We start from the raw sequence: 25,354 nt of genomic DNA, 5'->3' as shown, positions 1-25,354 counted from the left end.
GTCTTTCTATAGTTTTTGCTGATAATACAAAACACTCTGTAATTTTAGGACAAAAACTCGTACAGAGAGTCTACTGATAGGTTTTGTTATGATGATCTATTTGTAGAATCGTCTTGTTTGAACATTTTTGCTATTAAAAAAAGTATACAGACAAAACTACAGGACAAATGGCAAACAAAACTGAAGCATAATTTTATTGCAATAGGGTAGAACAATAAAAAGTGGACTGACGATTTTGATCTTGTCAACTGATTTGTAGATGATAATGTTGGTAATTTCTGTTTATTATTGTAACATAGAACCAAGCAGTTTCAAACACAATTGCAAATATTTCAATCACATGATAAACAGCTACAACAAATTCTGGCAGCAACACAGATCAGTAATTATGCCTGGGGGTATTATATCTGATAATTCAATGAGGAGCGGCTACCAGGTTAGTGGCGGACACCTAATGTGTAATGGAAATTCCGAATACACTGATTATGCAGTTTAGCAAAAACAGTCAACATAACATCCGACAACTGAAAGCGGATTTAAGGTACTCCAGACAGAGTTCTATGTTTATTTAGGATTGCTTCGCATCAAACAACAACAAGATGAGTTTCAGACACAATTGAATAGACAGAGATTTTGGAAACTTTGTTGTCGGAATTCTGATCAGACTTTGAATGTGAAAATGAGCTAAACATTATATACAAGAGTTATGAAGCCAAAAATCACAGCGGTGAGGGAAGCAGAGTTACATTCATGGCACGCTATCGTGCTAAATTTAATAGACCATGGTGCGTCAGTTGCGAATATAGTTATTAATACAACATATTTATTGCTATTGGTACAGGGCAGAATCAGCAGCAGAGATGTTACAACGGCGGATACAACAATGGCAGTGGATAGAGTTCAATCAAGACATACCATCCGAGAGGAAAATACAACAATCACAATGGATTGAGTACAGACAGAACATAAGGGAGGAAAATAAAGTGTTTAAATTGCTGTAATTTGTGTAAGCGTTGCTGTAAGTTGTGTAAGCGTAAGATGCCAAGCTGTTCATAAAAAATGCATTAAAAGCCGAAAAAATAATATTATTTTTGTAGAGTTTGTCCTTCTAGTAGAAGCCAAGAAAGGTATATGAATAATTAGGGAAATAATTGTTATACTGATTTTCAGAAACACGGGTTTTAGGGATCACGATTGTTTGTCCATGGGCGTCGGCCTCGTGATAGGTACATAGGCAGATGAAATGCATAGTTGATTTTGGCGACATCTATGCATAAAGAACTCTTGTAGATGTGCAAGGCAGGAACACGTACAGCCTTGTAGACAAGCGCGCAAATTTATATGTTGAAGCTTCAGATAATTGCTCCTTAAAGACCATAAGCTTTATAAATCTTAGTATTATTACAACTGGTGTCGGATGCACACGTTTTTTAGTATAAGGCATAATGTTTTTGCCATTTGCATTTAAAGGCACTGTAGTTCACCAGTATGTTCATGTTATTGAAGGTCTTTATTTAATAGTAATAGATTTTATGTTATCTCATAAATTTAAGATAGATTGCACCAGATGTATGCTTTAAAGACATTGAACAACAAAAATGCAATTTAAAAACTAAAACTGGACGTGCTAGGTCATAATAAACTGAAACTATATCCCCACAACATGAGTCGGACTGAACATTAGCATCAGAATATCAGAATATTAAAACTAAATTCAGAGGACATTATTCATTAAGAACCTAATCAAGAAATTCAGGTTTCAAATCTGATGAGTGCGAAATGTTTGGTTTCAAATTAACATAGATTACGATACAGATCACAGCACAAAAAATATCGCATTGATTTTGAGCAAAGAACAAAACATGAACCTTTTAAACATGTCTTAATGCTATGAAAGATGATTTTGCAACAAGCCTTTTAAAGTAAGGTCATTCAAATAGTTATCAAAGGTACCATGCCAGGATTATAATTTAATACGCCTGACAAGCGTTTCGTCTACATAAGACTCATCAGTGACGCTCTGATCAAAATAGTTGTAAAGCCAAACAAGTACAAAGTTGAAGATCATTGGGGACCCAAAATTCCAAAAAGTTGTGCCAAATACGGCTAAGGTAATCTATTCCTGGGATAAGAAAATCCCTAGTTTTAAAAAAAAATCAAAGTTTTGTAACAGGAAATTTATTAAAATGAAAATTCAAAACTATACAAACACAATGTAAGACATACCAAGACTCTTTTGTGATTATTGTTTGTTAAATGAACAGACGGTTCAGGACTATGTTTTTGCCTTTGCTTCGGCTTAAAAGTGTCTTTGGCAAATTAGAGTAAAATCGAGAAAGTATATTCTCATCACTTGCTCTTTATAATGGCGTCAATCCGATTGTAATGAAAGAGGAATCAATGCATATATGCATTCATATCTGTAATTACAAATGGTGTTTTTGAATAGCTATGTTTGCCTTTCGGTCTCGGAAACTCTCCTGTCACTTTTTAAATGAAACCATTTAATGAACTTTTCATTGCAAAACTTGTTATCTCTATAAGCACGTGGATGGCAACGCTTTTTAAGTTAGTGTTTTTGGTTATTCGGCAGTTGCCATGAATTGTTGAATAAAATATAGAAATTTTAGATATTTCTGAAAGACAATTGCAAGTATGACACTTGTATACCTTGGTAGGAAAAAGTAAAATAACAAAAAAACCGAACTCCGAGAACAGAAAGTCCCTCAGCAAATGGCAAAATCGTAAGCTCAAACACATAAAACGAAGGTATAAAAACTGTCATATTCCTGACCCGTGGTGTCTCGAATATTGATTTTGTTCAACAGTAAATTAATTTAAAAAAAAACACCCAACTCATGATAATATTTCAAGTCAGCACAAAATTTAACTAAAAAGTAAAATTAATAAAAATACTGAACTCCGAGGAAAATTCAAAACGGAAAGTCTCTAATCAAATGGCAAATCAAAAGCGCAAACACATCAAACGCATGGATACCAACTGTCATATTCCTGACCCGAGGTGTTTCGAGTAATGACCTTTTTCAACAGGACTGGTGAAACTATCGGAGACAAAGCGTCCTCCGGCAATTGCATTGACCCACGGTGGTCAGTGTCTACGGAAATCCTATAAAATGTCTTTGTACTGTAACTATTGTATAACGATTACAAATACAATTGTATACATGATGGTACAAATTAAATCAAAGCAAACAATAAAACAGAGAGACCGTTAGCTGAATATTTATGATACGTTTTATTATAAACCGAATAAGATTAGTCAGTAATAGCCTTTTATTTTTGAAAAAAAAATATTATATGTAAATTTGAGGAGTCATGCTTACAATATGATACATTAATAGATTTAAATATATTTAGAATATAAGTTCATATTCACGCTTTAATAAACATAAGTATTTATATCGGACATAGACGGTAGAAATTATAGTAAAGGATTTATTGAATGGATATTTCTTTAATGAAACAAAAAAAAAAAAGGATAAAAGGGTCGGATTACCAAACTTGATCATGCTGATGTTGGACAGTATAGAAAATATAATCAACACCCAACACCAGCAACCAACTCCTCATACAATAAATGTGTATATACAACGACACAGAGCGACAAACAACAACAACGTCTACGTGTAAGTATTAAGGAAATTAATCATTTAAATTACAAATGCACTTCAAGTTTAGCGACATCATGTTCGCCAAATGTGTGTATAGAAATTTAATACTAGAAGAAATTTATCAACCGAGCTTTTATTTTTTTAGAATGAAATTCAACTTTAATGAACATAGCACTATTCATTTTCATCTGTTTTAGAATATTAAGTACTTGTACCATGAATACAATATTCTTCTTTTTTTGTAGAAGAATCAAAATGACACGTTTAAATATGGAAAAGACGCTATACCTACATAGTGATGTTCACAGATTGCAAAATAGTATTTATATTGTTATAACCTGAAGAATCTGCAGATTATAATGGACGAATCAACCGCAGTAAAAGGTGCAGAAGACGCTATTTTAACAAATGACTTAGAGAAACTAAAGAATATAATTTCCGGGTTAGGCAGTATAAAAGATTTTACACAAGAGAATGCGACGAACTTGATTAGCAAACAACTTTACAATGCTGTTCAAAAGGCCAATATAGAAATGGTAAAATTTCTTGTAGAGAAAGGTGCAAATATCAATTACGTAGATTGCTTCAAGCAGTCTGTTTTGGGCGCAGCAATTTCCAAAAATGTTCCTGACATTGAGAATATTGTAGAGTTCTTATTAGAAAACGGAGCTGATATTAATCACGAAAACATTAATGGTCAATCTGATTTTATGTATTTAATGGATAGCGATAAACTAACATATAGCTATTTGTTGGACGTTATTGATAGTGTCAGCAACGTACATGAGAAAAATTTCCGAACTGGCGGTAGTTTTCTACATATTACCGGCGAGCGTGTTCATGATAAAAACAGAGTTGATATGCTTAAAAAATTATTGAAAATGGGGTTGGACGTTCATTTTTTAGACAACAATGACGATTCGCCGCTCCATGTTATGTGTGGTATTGCATGTTATAGTTCGATAATGTTTCTTTTAGCGAATGGTGCGGACATTCAAGCGAGAAACAGATTAGGTGAGACAGTCTTGCATTATCTCGCGTGTAGTAACGAATTTGATGGCTACTCCGATTCTCTGAAACTATTGATAGACAGTGGTGTTGATATGAATGAGTTAGACTATGCAGGGAGAACATCTGTTCACCATTCTTTGCTGTCGAAGGATACAACACCCAAGGCTGTCAAGGAATTAATAAAATACGGTGTAAAAATTAATGTGCAGGATTGTTTAGGACAAAATGAAATTTCATTTGCAGTTCAAAAAGTTGACCTATTAGAATATACAGAAGTTTCTGATTTTGAACGTCGCTGTGAAGTTATCAAAATGTTATCACAGGAAAATGTTGATATAAACAATGCTGATATTTATGGTATTACACCACTCCATCTGTCTACAACCTTTGGACCAGGTGACCTGGATATACTAGTCACATTGCTTGACATAGGAGTAGATGTTACGAGAAAAACAAAAACGGGAGCTACAGCTCTTCACTGGGCATGTAAAGTGTACAACATGGCCCATGTTTTGATTTTTACGTACCGACAAAATGGCTTCAATGTAGATGTTACAGACAAATATGGCTCAACAGCACTTCATTGGGCTGTTTGGTATAGAAATGTGCAAGCATGTCAGAGTTTACTACAGTGTGGTGCCGATGTAAATATTCAAGACATGGCGGGAAAAACGGCAATTGACCTGGCAACAACTTTACACCTTGATGATTTTCACAGTTTGATGACCACATATAAAACCATGGATTCGCTTGAACTTCAAGAACCTGTTTTAAAATGTAATGGAAGAGATCCCATATTTTGTTGCCCACTTTTAAAATACATAAGAAAAGAAAATGACATAGCCAATGTCGAAGAATATATCGAGCACGTCAACCGTCACAAGATTTCTCTGTGTAAATCTATTAATATTGTGTTAGGATCTTCTAATATGGGCATGTTCTATGAAATTGAGGAAAATATCACTGTTCCAGAGAAAATTGATAATTTGATGCAATTGCTTTCCGCCAGAGTGACTGATAAAAATAAGTTATTTCGTTGTGAACTTCGATTGGCTGGTAGTTCATTAGAAGGAACAAAAGTAAGACTTCGAGATGAATTCGATTACCTTTGGTGTTTGAAAGAATTCGGAGTGGCATTCGTTCCTGTTGAGTCTACTGCATATCCTGAAAGTTTTGTTAAACTTCGATTAAAGGATGATCGAAATTGCCTTCGATTTTCTCATTACATTAACCATGAAAACTTTCTAGACTGCAAGTTACTTACTCGGCATCTATATAGTTTATTAAACGAAGAGATTAAGAAAATTCTTAAAGACCAAATTGATTTCGTATGTCTGAAATTTTTGAATGAAATCTCTCATGGTACTTCTAGTTTGGTGTTATGTTATTTCGGATGTCAAGCAAAGTCATTCCCAATATCAATAGATGTCGTTCCTACTGTTTGGTTTGATGGATGGACTCCTGTAGAATTTCCTGTGGGACATTCACACTTGCTACATGATAATTCAAATGATCTAATGTTTTCAGTTGTCTTTAAGACACCAGACATGTTTCATGTTAAAGATTATACCACGTTTTATCGAATATCGTATGCGTACATTGAACAAAATATATTAAAATCAATACCATTCCATATTAAGAAGGGATATATTATCCTGAAATCGCTCTGTGAAACAGGATATTTTCCAAAGACCATCGATCACGATAAAAACAGAACATTAGAAAAATATATTACAACTTATCATCTTAAAACATGTTTCTTGCATGAATTGGAAAATGCTAAACGAGGGAAAGATTCAGATTTCGAGGTTTGTCCGGAAAACGCCAAAGAAAGTTACAATATTTCAATTCAATGGGCCAAAAAAATTCTTGACCACATGGGGAAATGTTTTCGTAAAGGATCTTTACCTTCATTTTTCAATCCGAGTAAGAGTTTAGTGAGTTACGAAGGAATGGGTCACGATGGCATGATAGAACAAGACTTATTCCTGCAACAGATATCGTTGTTCGAACAACTGATTAATACTGCTGCTGAGTCTGAACTGTTATGCAGTTGAACTTGCTTTGAAATATCTTCATATAAAGAATTGGTTGATTTGCTAGATGTCAAATGATTCAATTGGATTTAAGGTTTCCAATTTTTTAACTGATAACGATAGCAATGTTATGGTGTAACTGTGTTAGTTATATTTTAATTTACGAACTTTACCAAAAGAGAGAAATTCCGGAGATTTGTTACTGACGTAACTCAAAAGATGCAGCATCGGTAGTATCACATTGTAACAATTGTTCACAGATCATTGTCATATAATATCATTAAAAAAAATATTACATAACGATTTTCTTCAATTTATTCGTAAATAAAATGATAAGTTATGATTACCAATGAGTAGATACTGCTAAGTGGGTAAGAATTCGAGATGAATTCGATTACCTTTGGTGTTTGGAAGAATTCGGAAAGGCATTCGTTCCTGTTGAGTCTACTGCATATCCTGGAAGTTTTGTTAAACTTCAATTAAAGGATGATCGTATGAATGTTAGATAAGGCTACGTGCTTGTCAAACAAAACACAGGCGCGGATCCAGAGGTGTGGGGGGGGGGGGGGGGGTTCCGGGGGTTGGAACCCCCCCTTTTTTTTGGACGATCAATGCATTTGAATGGGGGCATGTAGTTGGAACCCCCCCCCCCTTTGTCCTTGGGTTAGGAACCCCCCTTTTTAAAATGGCTGGATCCGCCCCTGAAACACATTTGTCCTAATCATTAAATGTTTATCTAACGTTTAGATCTGTGGCCAATCTTATCATCTAGCTTCGGTGTCGTCTTCATGGTAAAATTAATAGCAAAACAAGTGCTAACAGGGATAAGGGTGTAACACATGATGCAGTTAAGAGTCCGAGGAGCAAGCATTGCTCTTGTACAAAATTATATCATTCAATGTTCTGAAACTATTCATTTGGGCTTATTTTCTTTAATACTTTGTTGTACTTGTTCCATCTCTGAATTATATAAGATGTTGGGTCTAGTAAATGTACTCGCGGCAGACCCGTCATTTTTGGCCATAGATCTAAAGCAGTGTAGCTATCAAGGGACACTAAGTCTCTCGTCAAGATATTTTTAAGTGTTCTATTTATCAAAAGTACTCACTTTAGCAAATTGTCCCGGTCGTTAATTATCTTTCATTACCTACCCCAAGTTATTTTTTTTCAATCAGATTTCAATATAACCATGACACATATCAGGAATGTACAACAAAACAGACTAATTTGGTGCGTCTGTCATTGTGTCGCCCGTGTGTTTATTTTACTCCAAAAATAATATTTGTATTGAGCATTCATATTTGAAAAAATTAAGATGGGGAAACAACTCTAAGTGATGTTTTCACTGAAAGTAATTTTATCAATTATCTAGTCTTCACGCGTGTGTTTCGTTTCGTAAATGTATAAAATTTGGAGTGGAACATTTATTTTGGTGAAAAATTTACATGGAAAACAACTGTCAGTGATAAATGTTTTCACTGAAAGCAATCGATTATCCTAATTTTTAAGCGAGGTATTTCATTTTTGTCTTAGGCTAAGGTTGCAATTTCCGACCGTAATAATGTTTGCCATTGGCAATGCCTGTTTTATGTCAAGTTTTAACTTAGAAAGTTAGTATTGTCGGTCTTTGAGTAAGTTGTCGATGAGTGTAGTTGCACAAACTTGAAAATCTCGCTTATTCAGAACACTAATAAATCGATCAAATGCGTCCAATTATTCTCTAACTAACTTTTGTAATAAAAAAAGGGGGATGGGTTGCCTACCGGTACAACATTATGTTCAAATTCTTTTTAAAGAGAAACAAGTCAAGTGATTTAATTATCAAGCACATTTACTCAAAGTGTTACCGAGGTGCGTCGGTATGTAGAGCCACCAAGACCTTCGCATTGATAACCTTCCCGGAAATACTGTATATATGTTCCAGACCATATGAGTATTTGGACCATATAGGTATAATTTTTTTTTCAAATATGCATTAGAAACGTTTCAGTTATACAATAAACTTTATCTTAAAAAAGACAATGATGTTTTCATAGACATGTAATTTTATAATTCTAAGGCTACATCAACATTAAATATTATCTAATTGTATTCTCTTGCATGTATACTTGAATGACATTTACCTCTACACGATACCATAGCGTTTCTGCACTTGTACGTCTTGGTTGTGTACGAACCTTTTCAGTTACACATTTTGCTTGCGAGTGAAAAGCTAGCCTTCTTTGCAGCTGTGTGCAGTGATACCGAGGTCTACGGTTTTTTAAGAAGCTCTAATTCTCCAATATCGTTACATGGCTGCAGTACACCATATTCACAGGACAATTTTAATAAACTATGATCCTTGCCGGGGTTGTCACCTACTTTATTCAATAAACGTGGTAAATTATCAGACGCCTTGTCTACCATCGGTATTCATACGTAAAGAAACAAATCTTCCTTTTACAATATGTGCATTTCATTTTTACATATTTTTGTTGTACTTACAAATAGTAATTAAAATTAACTGTGTGAAATTGCACACTATTATTTAGTTAATCTTTTTTATTATCAAAATATAATAAAATTTCCTTTTTAATGACGTGACAAGTAGAAGAGCCCTACATTATGAAGAGTTTAAAAGTATTCAAAGTAACCGTGTTAATTATCCCGACCATACGCGTACGGGCGGACCATATACGCGTATGGTCCAAATACTCATATGGTCCGGAACATTGTTGCATAGCGGCAATAAGTGAAATTAGGCATTAAGCTTAAATCAAAGGAAATAAGTTGACACCTAGGCAGTAAGTTTATTGCCTAAATAATGTTAGTCGTTACTCTTAAATCCTGAAAATCATGTCCAGGCACTAACCTTAATAGCTTAAATGAAAATGGGAGTAAATAAAAAGGATTAAAATTTAAAGTACATTTTGTACACAAGAAAGAACTTTAGGAAGAGCTGAATTCAAATTGACCACTTTTAATTCGTTGTTCCCCGGCCATCCATGCAGTAAGCATGTGATGAATATTTCCGTTTGACTACACAATACTATATCCTGTGATTCGAGATGTATTGGCTTCCCGTGGACGATAACGAGTTCTGGCCACAGTAGCATAGATTCATATTTAACATCAGCTATAATTTTATGACCTTTATCACTTTACTGTAAATGTGGCACATCACATATTTTGAAAACAAAACCAAACCAGAAGCCATCTTTGAAGCACCTTTTCTCTAGCAATATGATTGACACACCATAATAAAATATAGGGTACGTCCATCCATGTCCTCTTCTGTAAATTCTTTCGATAAAACGGGTTTTACTACTACTCCCTTCCCTATGCACATTTTGCCTTGTAACAATTTTTCACAAACTGGAAGAAATAGTACAATAGAATCATTGAAAATGTTTGCAAAGCCATTATTATATTGTTTAAATTTGAGGTCTAAAATAACAATAGACTGCTTTGATATATTTCTTATTTGTTTTTCCCACAAAAATATACAGGTCCTCTAAAAAAACCAACTTTGAAACCCTTATCGTTCTATAATACTTAAATTACCAGTCTTTCTCAAGTGGTAAAAAAAAATCATAACATTTTCAATTTTGATAATCTATAGCTGCCTTATTTTCTGATTTTAAAAGTTTGATATTCGCCATATGACAATTGTATTTAATTGAAACTTTAGCACATGTAACGACGGAAATTAGCGTCTTTCAAACTTTCGACGTTTGGACAAATTGGCTACTGTTTTGTAATGTGTGGAAGTATTTTATTCCTTTAAGACCCAAACATGTAGTTAATAAGAAAAGAATCTTGGCATTTTTTACTCTTCGTGTATCTAACTTTTGTTTTGAATAATTATAAAAAAATACGCGTTAAATGCTTTGAAAAATGAAATATCAACTTGGACAAAATGGCTACCGTTTGAAAAACGACTGTGTAGAGAAAATTTTATTGAATCAGCAATATTTGAACTCACGAACAATGAGGCAAATATTTGTACTTTTGTTAGATATTATTATTGTCTTACTCTTTTTATTTATTTTCTGCTACTTACAAAATTCACTTTCAGTCGTTGAGATGACGAAAAACGTCGTTGGACATTTTTCTTATTCCCGCTTAATATGAAGCCACCGAAGTCAAATAAAATTTGGCAAAAATAACGGCTTTAACGCCACAAAGAACCGACACCTGTCGTTGGTCCTGCCAAGTATCAAGAAGATCAGAGAATAAGAAATAGGATCACTATACATAAGATTTAAAACAGTTTTTCATAAATGTAACGTTGGACATCCGGTTTTTTTCACATAGCTTTGCTAATCTAATCATCAAATATACTAGATATTACTTAGTATATGATCAAGAGCTGTAAAAACATAATTTGAAACATATATTGAATTTGTTTTAATATTGGTTCGTGTTTTCTAACATTTTTATTTTGTTTTGCGGATGAAATTTCGAAGATTCTGTTTTAAATCCTAGAGGTTGTAGGAACATCGTGTCCAAAGTTTGAAAGTAGAAAAAGAGCAATCAATATTTCAATTCACCCTTATTACACGAAGGCATGTAGTTAGCGCTTGTTTATAGGTAGGACTGTGTGTCAGTTCTCACGTAATTCCACACTAATTTGTTCGAACAAGTAGTCGGTTTATAAGACCTTGACTGACTCTGCATCCCTTCCACGGTCGGTATCTTCAAGCACTTCAATAGGATCTATAAATTATATAAGTTTCTCAAAGAAGGTAACCAAAGAAGGTGACCAAAGATTTTGCAACGATACAAATATTAAACTTTACAATATGAATAAATATCTTTAACCAATGAATTCAAATAGCAAAAGCTATGCAATTAACAAATATATACTTATTAAGCATCATGTAAATTAATCAACAATGAAATACTTTAAATATGAAATTTGGAGTTTTTCCAAGGGAGCTAATAATTAATAATGTTAACACTGTCTGCCACACAGCATTTCGGGGCCTCTCCCTCTGGTATCTTTCGTCCCTCTTTTATAGCTGACTATGCGGGGGCTTTTCTAATTATTGGGGGCATTATGATAACATATAGTTGTTAATTTCTATGTCATTTAGTCTCTTGGCAATCATAATACATATTCTTTTATATACATAGCGATGTCGTTATTACGACATGTTATGTCGAAATAACGACATGTTATGTCGAAATAACGACATGTTATGTCGAAATTACGACATAGCGATGTCGTAATAACGACATGTTATGTCGAAATTACGACATAGCGATGTCGTAATAACGACATGTTATGTCGAAATTACGACATGCTATGTCGTAATTACGACATATTTTTTTTTTTTTGAATGGCCCTTATCGGCTTCCGTAGTTACATGACAATGTATTAATTTAAAATCTTTAAAGGCTACGTTAAAATTAAATATTGAAGCCAAAATTAATTTTCATCGCTTATTACATTCTTGCATGTAGGCTTATGGTGACATTTATTTCAACACGGTAACATAACTTTTTTCGCATTTGCACGTCATGGTTGTGCACGATCCTTTTCAGTTACTCCTTTTGTTTGCAAGTGAAAAGATAGCCTTTTGGGTTATTCCGATGTGACTACGGTGTTAATGAAGGTCTAGATTTCAAATATCGTATATATAATATGACTACAGTACACCATATTCACAAAACAACTTAAATAAAATATGCTCCTTGTCAGTAACTTCTTGTGTAACAGTTCATTTAGAATTTTTTTTGGAAGTTATCTTTTCAAGCTGACATATTGCTGTTCACTCGTAAAAAAATCTGTAGTGGACATCGGTATGAAATGTGTTTATTACAGTCTTGACTAGGTAGTAAAATTAACTATGTGGAACTTCTTATTTTTATTTAGTTAATCTCTTTATTATAATATGATAATAAAATGACCTATATGAAAGCGTATCTTTAAGGAACGGTCATACCTATATGAGGAGTTTAGAAGTATTCAAAGTAATCTGTAACAGAGTGTTAATTACCCCGACCATACGCGTACGGTACGACTGAGATGGCTTTTATTCCGTTTAAATATACGATTTTTATGTGATATCATTAAATTTGACGTAAGTGAAATCCGGCTGTGAATAAATTATGAAATTTCTTTAAAAGTTTAATCAGGATTTGAATTTCTTTGCAAAAATTTGACGAGACAATTTTTGGTCATTTGAATTTTCAGTTAACTGATGCATTGAATACGGAAATTATACATTCCACTTCCAGAATAGTTTCACATTTTTTTATTCATTTATTTAAACGCAAATCTAACTTCGTTTGTCAATAAAAGGTTTGAAATGGCAGCCTGCATAGGAAAAATTTCCTTTGCACATTTAATTAAAATTCAAAGCATTAACATATGCAACAGGTATATAGTACCATTTAATTCCCAATTTAAAAGGTTTGAAACTGTTTGAGTACAACGCAAGATTGCTAAGAGTGTATTTTCATGACAATGTCAGATGAACTCACAGGCGCTTGTTAAATGTTTCAGTCTTCAGATTATGACAGATAGATGTTATAATTTTGCATCTCTGTAAAAAATAAACAGTCTGCTTATTTTCTCCATTTATGAGCCACTTAACTGACTTTTACTTTTTCGTGATTTTCGTAGGGTGGACTAGTCGGTAGCTTAATTTTGATCCCTAGCAGCAGTCCCTATCAAATCAGCGTTCGCGAAAATAGTCGGTCCTGTCGGTCAAAAAGAGGCTCGGACCAGTTTTTTTAAGCTACTGCTGGTCCCAGTGTCAGATGAAAAACGGCTGCTGCAGTGCCTTTTTTATGGGTAATTACAAAATGTAGTAGTACCACAACTATTTCCAGTACGTGTTTACATCGGTCACCAGATAGGCAGATGTACCTGCAGCTAATTTCCAGTACTGGTTTCCTATTATAAACAAACTGAAACCAAAGTGGCGATCTACATGTGACCTGCTAAATTTGTTCATGTAGCCATACCAGGCAAACAATCAGCGATTGAACCCTTACATGGATATAACAAATACTAAGAAAGTGATTCAGATGATGAAATGGATAGCGAAAATGACTTTAAATAAGAACAATCAGAAGACCAGTACTGGTCCTTTATTGTTAATTTGTCTGTGGCTGTGAAAAATAAAACTAATAATAATGAAGTTATTTTCGATAGAATATGATATTATTTTTATTTCAGGATAAAATTGACAGATTTTTTAAGGACTGGCTAAAATTTTGTAGAACTTACAAATAATCTTGCTTTGCCAGACCCACAACTGATGGGTCAAAAAACGTGTTCACAAACTCTGTCAAATGGTCTGCAAATAGTCCAAAATAAAATATGGACCTAAGAGCTACTGTTAGGCCGCTAGGCCACATGTAGCTGGCAGTTTTGGTTTGTTTATAATAAAGTCTAAAAACCAGTACCTGAAGATAGACGCATCATCCAATGGAAGATGTACATGTAAAAAAATGTACTACAATGTAAATAAGTAAGCATGTAATGACTTTAGTTAAAGAGGGTGACTCAATAAGAATTAACCATGTTCGCTAATCTTCCTTGAGGCCCTTGAAATTAGCCATGGGTTCAAAATGGGTCAAAGACCATCATATGTTGATTCACTAAACAATTTAAATGATAGAGCAGCAATATGCAAACTACGCATAAGTGCACATCCTTTAATGATTGAAAGGGGAAGACATCTTCATATTCCTAGAGAGGAAAGATACTGTCCTGTCTGTAAAAATGGGGAAATTGAGGATCAACAACATTTCTTATTAAAATGTAATAGATATACCTCAAAGCGACAAATATTAGAAAATAAAATAAATGTTATATTTCAAATACAGCGTAACATTACCGCTGATGAAAAAAATACTCTATTGGTCAATAACAGCTCAGCATTATTACTTAGACTGTCTTCCTCTTTCATATCAGAGTGTCTAAATATAAGAAATAGTGAACTTATATGATACATCATTTTGTAACTTTTCATAATTTAGCATGATATGTTATCATGGAACCTTTCATTCTACCATGTCAATTATTATAGGTGTATGTAATGCCATAGGTCTTAACCATTTATTGTTAATGAGTTTGTGCCAATAAAAATATTTGTATTTGTATTGAAGATCTGATGACCAAATTAAAAAAACATGCCACCATTTTTGCATTGTTGATATGGTCCGCAAATAGTAAAAAAATAACATAAGGACCTAAGAGCTTCTTGCAAATGTACAAAGGCATGATAGGGTTACATGTTTATAGCAAATTATCAATCTTTACATGCTTTGAACTTCAAGCATACTAAAATTCTGTACTACACCTTCCTTTAATTTTAGTCTCTATGAGAATTCAATTTGATTGCTATCCAACTATTTATACAGCTAAAATTCCCAAGTTGTGTCTCAATGATCCTGGGATGAGTTTTAGTTGATTGTAACAAAATCAATGTAAGTTTAATAATAAAAATGTAACTATGTTTTAATTAAACAAATACAATTTCAACATCATTTTCCCCATGGCATTCATTTAAATTTAACCAAATCAATTCAGTTTATCCACTTTTGGCTGTTGGTTGGCATCTGGTATATATATTGTGTGTTATGCCTAAGCACACAGTGGTAACCTATAATATTTATATTTCAGATCACCATTGTTACACTGTCAGAGATGTGTTCAGACTGCAGGGGTTACAGGTAATATGCATTTTTGTAGATTGGTGATTTATTACTACATGTACATGATGATCAGCAAATATTCACATTGTGACAAAACCCCTCACTAATGTTTCATCTTATTTATCAAACTTGTTTATGTCTATATAAAGATAAAGGTACATGTCAATGATTTTCCAATGTCTCCCTTGAATTCGGTATGTTTTTTAAAAAAAAAAACTCATGGATTTTGAAAATGAACAATTATACAATGGCTAATAGCCTGAAATTCACCATATAGCTATATTTTATTTACAATGATCAACATGTTGATAAGTCATGTATTTCCCAAGTTTTAAAAGTATTAATAAGGAATTTATATAACAAGACTACTTTTTGTTGAAATCCGAATTTATTATAGAAAATTTAACCTTATGCAAACTTTCTCTTTATAGCTTTAAATCAAACTTTAATTGTTATGAAGAAGAAAGCAGTATAATTTACATGTATGTGAAGCAGTTGTACTTTAATTATTACATTTTTTTTTACATTAAATTATGTAAATTGTGAATACATTAACTACATTTCAGTCTTTGTGTTTTTTACCAGTAAACTTTTGAAGTAATTGTAAATTAGAATCTTAGCTGCCCTTCAAATTTTTAAACAAATTTAACAGTGCAAGAAGGAAGGTTATGATTGAAGTGTTTGGATTTTTCTTCTCAGGTTATAAGTACATCAAACTGTGATTAAAGTATGCTGTGTCCCCTTTGACGGAATTTAGCACCTACGTTTGCTGATTGGGAATAGTTATAAAGTAATTGTATCTATATAGGATCAGAAATTGTTCAGTACAATATAACTTTTCCCAATCAGCAAACTTATATGCACGATTAATGAAATGACAAAGTAAGAAAACTGTTTTTATCATTACAGATGTGCATCAAGTTAAAAACAGAAAACCTATAGTGTTTCCAAAGAAAAAGAAAAGGTATGTGCATTACAGAACTCGATCTTAATTTTACGCCGACCATGCAAGGACAGTCATGGTCGTTAAAAAAATCTTAAGTAGAGTTTACACCAAACATGTGTTTAAAGTAATCATTGCCCATTGTAAACTTTATAAAAGTTGTCTTCTCCTTAGAAACTACTGGAAAAGTGTTATAAAACTTTCTCTGAATGTTCTTTTGGTAATCTAGTTTTTGGGATACGATTGCTGTCAAGCAATCTGTAGACTTTTACCATTGACCCTATGATACACTCCCTCACGTCATTCGTTTTATTCTAAACATTCAGCAACATCTCAGATTCTTATGATTGTCTTGCTTTAAAAGGTAAAAACAAGCAAAACAATTGAACATAAACAACTTTCCTGTAATGTTTTACTCATAATCTTCATGTGTGATATTTTCCTTGACTTATATGCGTGTTTTTAACAATACGGAAAATCAGAATTAAACAGTATTTATATTTAGTGTTTTTATAAATTTAGAAACACGTCAGAGGGAATTCCCAAATTTTGATAACTTGCGAGAGTTCTCTGAAAGCCGATCGATAATTCTATTTCTGTCACAAGAACTGAAGTGGAGTATTTCTATATTTTACCGTTATGAAACTGATATGTGATACTGTACTCTCATAAAGAAATGGAGAACCATTCATCATATCATTTAATAAACGTTCTTGTTCCAAATCGCAAGTCGCGGTTTGTTTATGTATTAATGCCCATGCGTGGTCTCACTAATTAGAGACAAAAAGAATTGTAGAGACAAAAAGCGTCAAGAAGCGACAAGAAGAATAATATTAGCAACAAGAAACTATTTAGCGACAAGAAAACATTTTTTTATTTATATTTATACTTATTCGAAATAAATATTAAAAAGATATGCAAAAGAAAACAATTTCAACGACAGGAAAATTAATTTTGATAGGGAGAAAAATTAAACTTGTAAATCTAATTCAGTTGCTACATTTATTTACATGATATTTTATATAAGGTATCACAGGAAGTATTACCTTAACCCTGTCGTTTTATGGTATTACTTTTACTTTGTGTTTTAGAACAATAATATATTTTGATTTTTATTTGTTTTTAAAACTATTTTTGTACAATATATAATTAACTTGCGAAATGCATTATTTGTGCATAATTGTCCAGAAAATACATACACAAATTGTGAAATACAAATTAAGAACTGAAATCAAACAAGAGGAAAACATAACTAAAACGTGAATATTTTTCATCATTTTATTTAGTGTATTGTCTCATTTAACGATATTTATCATGTTTATGCATATAGATTGAAGATTAAAGGAAACTGATGACAATCTTGAGTTTTCAACAGTCAGGTGTTCAATAATTGTATATTCTGGTGCATGTAATAGATGAAGGTGTTAATGAATGTTATTGTAGCAATTAAACAAAGGACACGCACCTAGTTAATCTCATTTGATGCTCTGAATTGTGTATTACCTTAGAGTGAAGCCACAGCTAATGTTGGAAAAATTAATTGTACAGTTAGGAAGGAAATGATATTTCATGTTTTTTTTTTATTAAATCCTTCAAAAGGAAGGTGACAAATCTTTGTTTTTATTTTCATTTTATAGCGTTTACATTTCCTTTGCTCTTACACATGTTTAATTTCTTCATATAAAAAGTACACAATCTCTTCCTCGAAATTTTTTTTATTTCTTCATCTTTCAATATAATCCTAAAAAAATATTTTGATGTATGTGATATAAACAAAATGTATTCTTGTCGCTAAATAGCTTCTTGTTGCTTTTTGTCACTAATTTTTTTTCTTCTTGTCGCTTCTTGACGATTTTTGTCGCTAATTAGTGAGACCCCACATGCGTGTAGTTTTCCTGATTTCAAGGGGTATCAGATTGAGTGATTCCCCGCTTCATTGATTAATTTGAAACTCATGGGATTCTTTCTATGTCTGTCTGCATATGGAGGGCTATTGTTGTTGCACAATTTTAAATCATATGCATAATTTAAATTAAAATAAATGTTTCATCGTAAAAATTTCCTATAACACCCCTTCAGCAGAAATGGAATCTTCCATATTATCGTTTCGAGTTGTCTCCCTTTTCGAAGTATTGGTCAAGAAGAATTAACTCGTTAATGCTGATAAACGTCGTATTATATTAAGAACGATCTCAATGTAAACAGAGGAGTGTGTACGGAAAGGAGTCATGCCATCTGACCCAAAGGAACTTCAATAACTAAAGAGTAAGAAATGGGGTTCCTCCTAAACTGGTCCGCCGTTCTATATATAGAAGGTCAGTGTAACGATAAGTGAACACAACAGGGGTCCAGTTTAGGGTTCCTCCTAGAATTACGGTGATAAGATACGGAAGCAAGTTAACTCGTACCGCGGCATTGGAACCAAAAAAGTTAACTTGTACTACTGGGAAGTCGTACCATTCAGAAAAATATATTAGAAAATATGTTTTATGGGTTTCTATTTGTAAACTTAATAGAAATAAAGTTGAATTACTTGAATTTTACACAGGAGTTAAATGAAAACTTAGACAAAAATAAAGAATGTGTTAAAGCATTAATGTTTTAACTGATCTTTCAAACTAGAACATAGGCGGATCCAGCCCCCCCCCCCCTTTTTTCGTGGAAAAAAATTGGTTGATTATAAAGGGAATCATTGAAGCATGACTGGAGCGAGCCCCCTCTTAGGTCAGTCAGCGGGCTCCCCCTTAGGAAAAGTTCTGGATCCGCCACTGTAGAACTTAATCCAGAGGAAAGTTAAAACATTGCTTTAACTGTACTTTATTAAAATTGAACATGTTGAATATATATATATATCCAATTTAAGTTAATTAAAGCTGTAATCCATGATCACAAATTGAATGCTATGTTTACAATTGTTGAAAGCCATGTGCTTTTTTTGCGGGGAAAATGCGGACCCCCTTAACAGGAATCAGTTACATTTCATTGTTATTTATAGACAGTAAAAATAATTTTGGCAATCATTTTGACTAACTGCTAAGATTTAATTATTCATGAAAAATTTTCTTCGGGTGAAACTGTTAATACTTTAATTATCTACATCTGCCACAGTATTTTCTATCCAATATACAAGGAACATTAGCTACAAATTGGTCATTGTACTTTCAAATTATATACATTTTACAGATCTAGACTTAAGAGGTATTGGGTGAAAGTAACGTATATTATGTATATTCATCTTTAAACACCATTTGAATGCATTTAAATAAGTTGGTACGAGTTAGCAATGGTACGAGTTTGCATTGGTACAAGTTTTTTTTAGTGGTACGAGTTTACAATGGTACAGGATAACTATAATTCGATAAAACACAATAAGTACATGGCTCATACACTTGTAACGGGGATTGGCTATTCTTTAAGTTGACGGACTATTCAGATTGTTACATTTTGCATGTGCAGTTGAATTAGTTTAGAGATTAATACTATCCAGCTGTACCAGGGTTACTGGCCAAAAATGCTTGAGACTCCCACATGTTCATATTATTTTGCGGCAGTATTCTTGGATCTATTTTTTCCTCTTTGATCTTTTCAATTTTGGCCAAATCTCATGCATTTGTTTAATGAAAATTTGGCAGAACTGCTATACATGTGTCAATGAAAACTATGGCAATCGTATCCCTCAGAGCATTCTGCTCTTTGATTAAATTGTATATTTGGGGACTTGATTCATTCAGATTTTCTTTAGTTCTAAGTATGTGAGTTCAGATAATTTCAGTGTTTGACATTGTAAGAATTGAAAGATAGACTTAAACTTCAAATAGCAAAAAATGATCAGCAACACAAGATCTACAATCACGTTGACAATGTATTCATTATGAATGAAGTTGTCAATAAACACCTTCATCATGTTCATGACCTTTCATAGTTATTTTTTTTATCAAACTGTATTATATTTTTTTTTACCTAAAATGATACCTTATTGTCCAGTATTCAAAAGCTTTTAATTCCAATGAAGACATTTGTATTAAAAATCAACACAAAAAAGTCATTTACTGCATCTCTAATGAATATTTTCTCAATTGAAATAATGAAATGCATTACAGAAGCAATGGGATTTGCATCTTATTTTGGTCTAATGTGGATCAGTCAGTTGGATTTTCAATTTTTTGGTTGATGATATTATGTTCATGTAACATATTTATATACAAATGTTGGCTGTATACCGATTTTTCAACTTCTTGTTATATCATTGTTCATCTTTCAATTTGAACAAATACCAACTGCAAGTGCAGTGAAAAAATTGCAACTTATTATTTCAGGGATGAATTAACAGTATTGAAATGTTTAGCAGCAACAGTCCAGAGGGTGAGAATTATTATTATTTACGATCTTAATTTAAATAGGCACACAAAAAGGAAATTTTGTGGTATACAATTGATTGGTCATCTGCTTGTCTTTATTTACATATAATGTAAAATAATTTAAGAAAGCTTTGCCTAAAATCTCATTAAGATTTTGACATGATCAAAATCTCTTTCAAATATTACCATCTTTCATATTTGTCAATTTTAATTTACAGAACAATCTTTAACAAAGTTCTGTAGAACAGCTATTCAAATTTTTTGTTTGTATATGAATGCTTCTACTAGTGAAAGTAAGCTTCAAATCAATTTTAAAATATTTCTTTTTTGTCAATAAGGTTTGATAAATCCAAACCTAATCAAATATTTACATGCATATTGGGTATATGAATGCAATAGGATTGATAAAGAGTACTAAAACATCAAGTACACACTTATATTTGGTACTAAGCTTCATATTGGTAAGTTATATTATTTGAAAAATTATTGGTTGCCACTTTCATGTAAATTCTTCCAAATGTGACACTTAAGCACATTAACAAATTTCGTTGCATTTTTCTCTGCTAATAATTCTTGATATTTGATATCAAGCTTCAAATTGAAAAAATAGAAAGTAAGAAATAATCTCAGATCCCAGAAATGTTTGATTGATTTGAATGAAAAATCCTATTAAGAAATTTCACAGCAGAATTTCTTTCATATATTTCAGGATTCTACAGCTCCAGACTATATGTTTGTAGATGATCCTCATCTTTACCCTGTTATAGCTAATGAAAAAGTAAGTAAAACAAAACCAGAAATAATTTCTTCTTAGTTAAAGCATGATAAGACACTTGTGTGTTTGTTAATTACCAGTACATTATTAATAATACCCCATGTAATCCACCAAGGAATTTTAATTTATGAAAAAGAACTGTTTTAGTTAACCTCACTCATAGGTCATTAAACAATTTGTTTATAAAAAATATTAAAACATTCTTCTCAAAACTACTGAGTTATGTCTGTTGAGACACATTTGAACCTAAAATTATAACCTGAAAAAGAGAAAAATATTTTTTGATTACATTGCCTTATTCAAGAACCTTATTCAATGACATTAGTTTTAATTAAAATTTCAACTCTTGTATTTGAGGAAGAAAGTATATTGAAGCAGATCCTATTTATATAAATTTTTTGCTATACTTAATTCCAGAAAATATATACATTAGCCAAGAGTAGTGGGAGGAAAGCAGCTAGATACTTTGTTGATAGATTACCAGGCATATTTTCTACTAATATGTTCAATGAAGAAGCATCAGTTCCAGGCATTCCTGTATGTTAAATAAACAGACATAGATGTCATCACATTTTGTCCACAATTTAATGTTTATAAAAAAAATAACAATTGATACAACATAGGAACCAGATCTTTAATTCCAACTTAAAAAAAAATAGATAAATTTTTTAGCCATTTGATTAGGGAATTTCCGTTTAGTATTTTCTTCAGAGTTCAGTATTTTGTGATTTTACTTTTTGTTCAAAGTTTTATAATTAAGGTAGCACTATACAAAGATTTTATACCTCCAATTCCCTATTTTTAAAATGCTGTAACTTTCTTTATGATGCTTGAAAATTTATTAAAGTGGTATTTATGGATAGCTTACAGACAATGACAGATTACTCTTTCACATTAATGCAATGTTAGTATTATACAACAATTATGTAATCAATTATAATGTTAGCTGTGTCTACAAAATTTAAAAGAAATTTCCACTTTCAATTGAAATTAGCTTCTTTATGGATACCCCGAGAGGGTTGATTTTATAATATGTTGTTCCTAGAGCCATTATCTCTCAGATTTCGGATAGAATGTTTAGATCAAATTTTACACCTAATCAAGCATTATTTTACTTTTATGTGGTTAGGATGTTTACACTAATTACAAATTTATGAGAGAATGGAATACAATAGCGATAATTTGAGACAGCTCCTGCTGTGTTGATTAAGATTTCGTTAAAATTTCATGTATAGTTATAAGAGATGAAAGAGCTAAATTCATTCAAGTAAACTGACCAAGATTTTGCCATTAATTGCATAATTTTTGATTAAATAATGATTGCATACCAAAAATATTGCATTCATTTAAAAGATTAATCTTTTATCTATCTATATATACTTCTTTTATTAATTTGTATGCAGTTTTAAGAAAGTAACAGCATTTTAAAGGTTGGAGATTGTAAGTTAAAAAATCTTTGTATTGTGCTACCTTAAGTTGACATGAGTTGCTTCCCATTTGGTGGCTGTTCAAATTCTATTAACTTGAATTAAACATTTTTGTTTTGTTTAAGGATTTGATGCCAAAGAAGATAAAATATGACCATTTTGAGCCTAGTGAAACTGCTTTGATTGAGAGGATAGAAATGAGAAGTGTTAAGGATGCTATTGATATGTATAATGAGATTCAAGAGAAAGGTATAGGAGGGTTAGGGTTAAACCAACTGGCATACTTCATCATTGTAATATGTGTAGTATAGTCTCTCATGAACACAACTCATCTTAAATGTAAGTTGCTGAACAGTTGTAAAACACAACCTGTCAGAAGATATACGTTAATAAATAAATTTGCAGTCCAACTTGTAGTCCAACTTGCAGTTCAGCTTGCAATTAACCAGAAAATAGAATTTGTAGGGCAGGAATATCCTGTTGTGAGTTCACTCGCAGTTCAATTTTTCATCTTTTCTTATTCCTTTACATTTGATGAATGGTATTCTAAACAGAAGTTTTTATGATTCTATAGATGAATTAATCTTTTTTTTCAGACCTTGAGCTATCTGAAGAAACAAAGATTTCCCTGCTGAATCTTCTGGCCTATTATAACTCCAATGATCCTCCAGAAGAAAAGACTCCAGAAGATCTGAGATATCTATTTGAAAAAAGATCATTCAATAAAACTTGGAAGTAAGATTAAATCAAGATTATTAAAGTATGTTTTATGTTTGTGATAAATATACATGTAGAGAAATATAGAATTGAAAAGTATTAAGTAAAATTGATGGAAATTATTTACACTGACAAAAATGGTAAATCTAGCTAGATATGATTTATCCTATACTAAACTATATTTATGGAAGAAATGCTAATGAAACAAACTGTTTTCAATGTTTTTCAGTTTGAACAATACAAAATGTATGAATGAATGTCAACTATAAAATTGAGAATGGAAATGGGGAATGTGCCAAAGAGACAACAACCCGACCATAGAAAAAAACAACAGCAGAAGGTCACCAACAGGTCTTCAATGTAGCGAGAAATTCCCGCACCCAGAGGCATCCTTCAACTGGCCCCTAAACAAATATATACTCGTTCAGTGATAATGAACGCCATACTAATTTCTAAATTGTACACAAGAAACTAAAATTAAAATAATACAAGGCTAACAAAGGCCAGAGGCTCCTGACTTGGGACAGGCGCAAAAATGCGGCGGGGTTAAACATGTTTGTGAGATCTCAACCCTCCCCCTATACCTCTAGCCAATGTAGAAAAGTAAACGCATAACAATACGCACATTAAAAATCAGTTCAAGAGAAGTCCGAGTCGGATGTCAGAAGATGTACAAATTTGACTGGACAAAATTTCATGTATGAAAGTGCATCATTTAATAAATAACAGTGTTCTATTAATCATAAATTGCATACATAGTGGATTGCACGGAGATCTAAGTGTGATTGGGAGTTGGTTGTTTTTTGTAAGCTTAACTCATGAATGTCTAATTATTTTGTGTGAAATAGTCTGTTTTGTATCAAGCTATTAAAATTTTTTTTTTTTTAATTTCCAACATATTTAATTTATTCGTTGCTTTAAACTAATAAAACTTTTTCAGAGATAATGGACCTGCAGTTAAAGTATTTAATGATTTACAAGAGAAGACTTCAGAAGCTTACTGTGCAATGATCAGAGGCATGACTAAGGTAAGTGTACCCTTCTATGTATGGGGTCTCATTATGAGTGTCTGTTCCTGGATCCAGCTTATTGTTTTGTCAGTATCACCTATCTCACTTATGATGGTATTCATAACGTGTCCTCCTGATTTCATTTCTTTTTTTTCGCACAAAATAATTAGACATTCATGAGTTAGGCTTACAAAAAACAACCAACTCCTAATCACACTTAGATCTCCATGCAACCCACTATGTATGCAATTTATGATTAATAGAACACTGTTATTTATTAAATGATGCACTTTGATACATGAAGTTTTGTCCAGTCAGATTTGTACAATTGATCATTCATTTGAGATCCTTGTTTATATTTGCCTTGGTATCATTATTCAAATCACTTGAATTTTCTATTTGTCCATTTCCTTTTTATCAGGAGAAAAAGTATCTGTATTTATAATTATGAAAGTTAAGGACAGTATTGAAACTCAAGTCAATCAAGTAAGAGTTTACTTTCTTTTTTTTAAATTTATTTAAAAAGGGCTTTAGGAATTTTATACCGTACTTTCTTTTTTTTAAATTTATTTAAAAAGGGCTTTAGGAATTTTATACCGTACTTTCTTTTTTTAAAATTTATTTAAAAAGGGCTTTAGGAATTTTATACCGAATATTTGCTTTTTTGATTTTGTAACAGAAGAGCACAATTTAGTGTCTGTCCGGCTGTCTATCCCATTTATGTTTCAGCTCCCTTACTTAAGTCTGCCTTGTGCAAATTTATAAAACTCGTACACAATGCTAATAATAA

At 32.2% G+C, this 25,354-nt stretch overlaps 2 protein-coding genes across 4 annotated transcripts in view; both read left to right on the top strand.

Moving 5' to 3' along the window:
- The first annotated feature begins 3,436 nt into the window (after positions 1-3,436).
- LOC143073279 (uncharacterized) lies at positions 3,437-6,989 on the top strand. The gene is made up of 2 exons (XM_076248691.1): positions 3,437-3,647; positions 3,878-6,989. The coding sequence occupies exon 2, from the start codon at positions 3,992-3,994 to the stop codon at positions 6,698-6,700; it is 2,709 nt and encodes a 902-aa protein (XP_076104806.1). The 5' UTR covers positions 3,437-3,647; positions 3,878-3,991; the 3' UTR covers positions 6,701-6,989.
- A 5,955-nt stretch (positions 6,990-12,944) lies between these two features.
- LOC143073277 (small ribosomal subunit protein mS39-like) overlaps positions 12,945-25,354 on the top strand; it is a 43,573-nt gene continuing 31,163 nt past the window's right edge. Inside the window, exons 1-9 of one of the 3 annotated variants that reach the window (XM_076248687.1) lie at positions 12,945-13,046; positions 15,303-15,352; positions 16,244-16,298; positions 20,594-20,639; positions 21,345-21,413; positions 21,828-21,947; positions 22,963-23,086; positions 23,434-23,572; positions 24,495-24,582. In XM_076248687.1, the coding sequence (XP_076104802.1) occupies positions 12,976-13,046; positions 15,303-15,352; positions 16,244-16,298; positions 20,594-20,639; positions 21,345-21,413; positions 21,828-21,947; positions 22,963-23,086; positions 23,434-23,572; positions 24,495-24,582 (762 nt within the window). In that variant the 5' untranslated portion in view covers positions 12,945-12,975. Of the gene's footprint in view, positions 13,080-14,110; positions 14,146-15,302; positions 15,353-16,243; positions 16,299-20,593; positions 20,640-21,344; positions 21,414-21,827; positions 21,948-22,962; positions 23,087-23,433; positions 23,573-24,494; positions 24,583-25,354 lie in introns of those variants that run through there. The other 2 variants (XM_076248686.1, XM_076248688.1) reach the window with 2 other exon arrangements.

This window comes from Mytilus galloprovincialis, chromosome 4 (genome assembly GCF_965363235.1).
Source record: "Mytilus galloprovincialis chromosome 4, xbMytGall1.hap1.1, whole genome shotgun sequence".
NCBI lineage: Eukaryota > Metazoa > Mollusca > Bivalvia > Mytilida > Mytilidae > Mytilus > Mytilus galloprovincialis.
The sequence above is the reverse complement of the archived record's forward strand: the minus strand, read 5'-3'. Positions and strand labels throughout refer to the sequence as shown.

Coding starts and splice junctions, on each gene's coding strand:
- LOC143073279 (XM_076248691.1), top strand. CDS start 3,992: ATGGACGAATCAACCGCAGTAAAAGGTGCAGAAGACGCTATTTTAACA.